The 924-nt window shown below is 37.9% G+C and overlaps 1 protein-coding gene across 1 annotated transcript; it reads right to left on the minus strand.

The window, feature by feature from the left end:
- Positions 1–398: 398 nt before the first annotated feature.
- On the minus strand, positions 399–893 carry LOC109238694. Its single transcript, XM_019405173.1, has one exon. The coding sequence runs from the start codon at positions 891–893 to the stop codon at positions 399–401; it is 495 nt and encodes a 164-aa protein (XP_019260718.1).
- Positions 894–924: the final 31 nt, after the last annotated feature.

The following is a 924-nucleotide window of genomic DNA, read 5'->3' on the forward strand; positions in this document are numbered from 1 at the left end:
CAGGGAAGTCTTCTTACCCTTCTGTTCTTTATTTTTGATATGACATGGGGACATGCCATAATTTTAAGTGTGGGGTGGGAGACCTGCTCTAGTAGTGTATTGTAGTGTATATAGACATTGAGTATGTTGTAATATTAGATTAATGTCGTTGTGTATAATTGTCTGTACTCACATTAGAAGTAACTGACTTGGCCCAACGACGGACACTTGTCGACGGGTCTCTTGAGGGTCGAAGTCTTTTTTTTGGTAACTAACTTTTGTATTAATCACCTTTGAAACTTTACAAAACTATAACTAACCACAGCACAGTTAGTTATCTCAAAAGAAAATATTTCAATCTATACTCCTCACTATTACTATATACATGAAGATCTCATCTAAACTAATTTCCTTAACACCTAAAATGAAAAAATTTCCAGTAGTTCTTGAACTCTGCTGTCAGCTCGTACATGACAAGTATAGACAATTTCTCGAGCAATTGCTTCCCAACTTCTGGACTTCTTTTCAAACACTCTATTGTTCCTTTCAATCCATATAGCATAGACACATTCCGCATATACCAGTTTGAATAGTTGAGCTTGTTTAGATTTCCCTTTATCCCTTTTGATAGCCCAAGTAGCATGCTGATTCCATTCATCTGGTGCTTGATGCCATTGTAACCATTTCTGCATTGTCCTCCATATAGCCTTAGCATAATCACATTCTACAAACAAGTGGTCTCTAGTTTCCAGTTCAGCTTGACACAAAGAGCAAGTATTGTCCACTGTTATACCCCATCGCATTAGCCTATCTGCTGTAGCCAACCTCCCCTGCAATACCAACCACATTATAAAGCTTGCCTTTGGTCTTGCATCATTCTTGAACATAAGGCATTTCCAGACTACTGGTCTCATTTCAGGGAGCAATTTGTAGTAGATAGCATTA

The sequence above is a fragment of the Nicotiana attenuata genome, unplaced genomic scaffold (genome assembly GCF_001879085.1).
Source record: "Nicotiana attenuata strain UT unplaced genomic scaffold, NIATTr2, whole genome shotgun sequence".
Taxonomy (NCBI): domain Eukaryota; kingdom Viridiplantae; phylum Streptophyta; class Magnoliopsida; order Solanales; family Solanaceae; genus Nicotiana; species Nicotiana attenuata.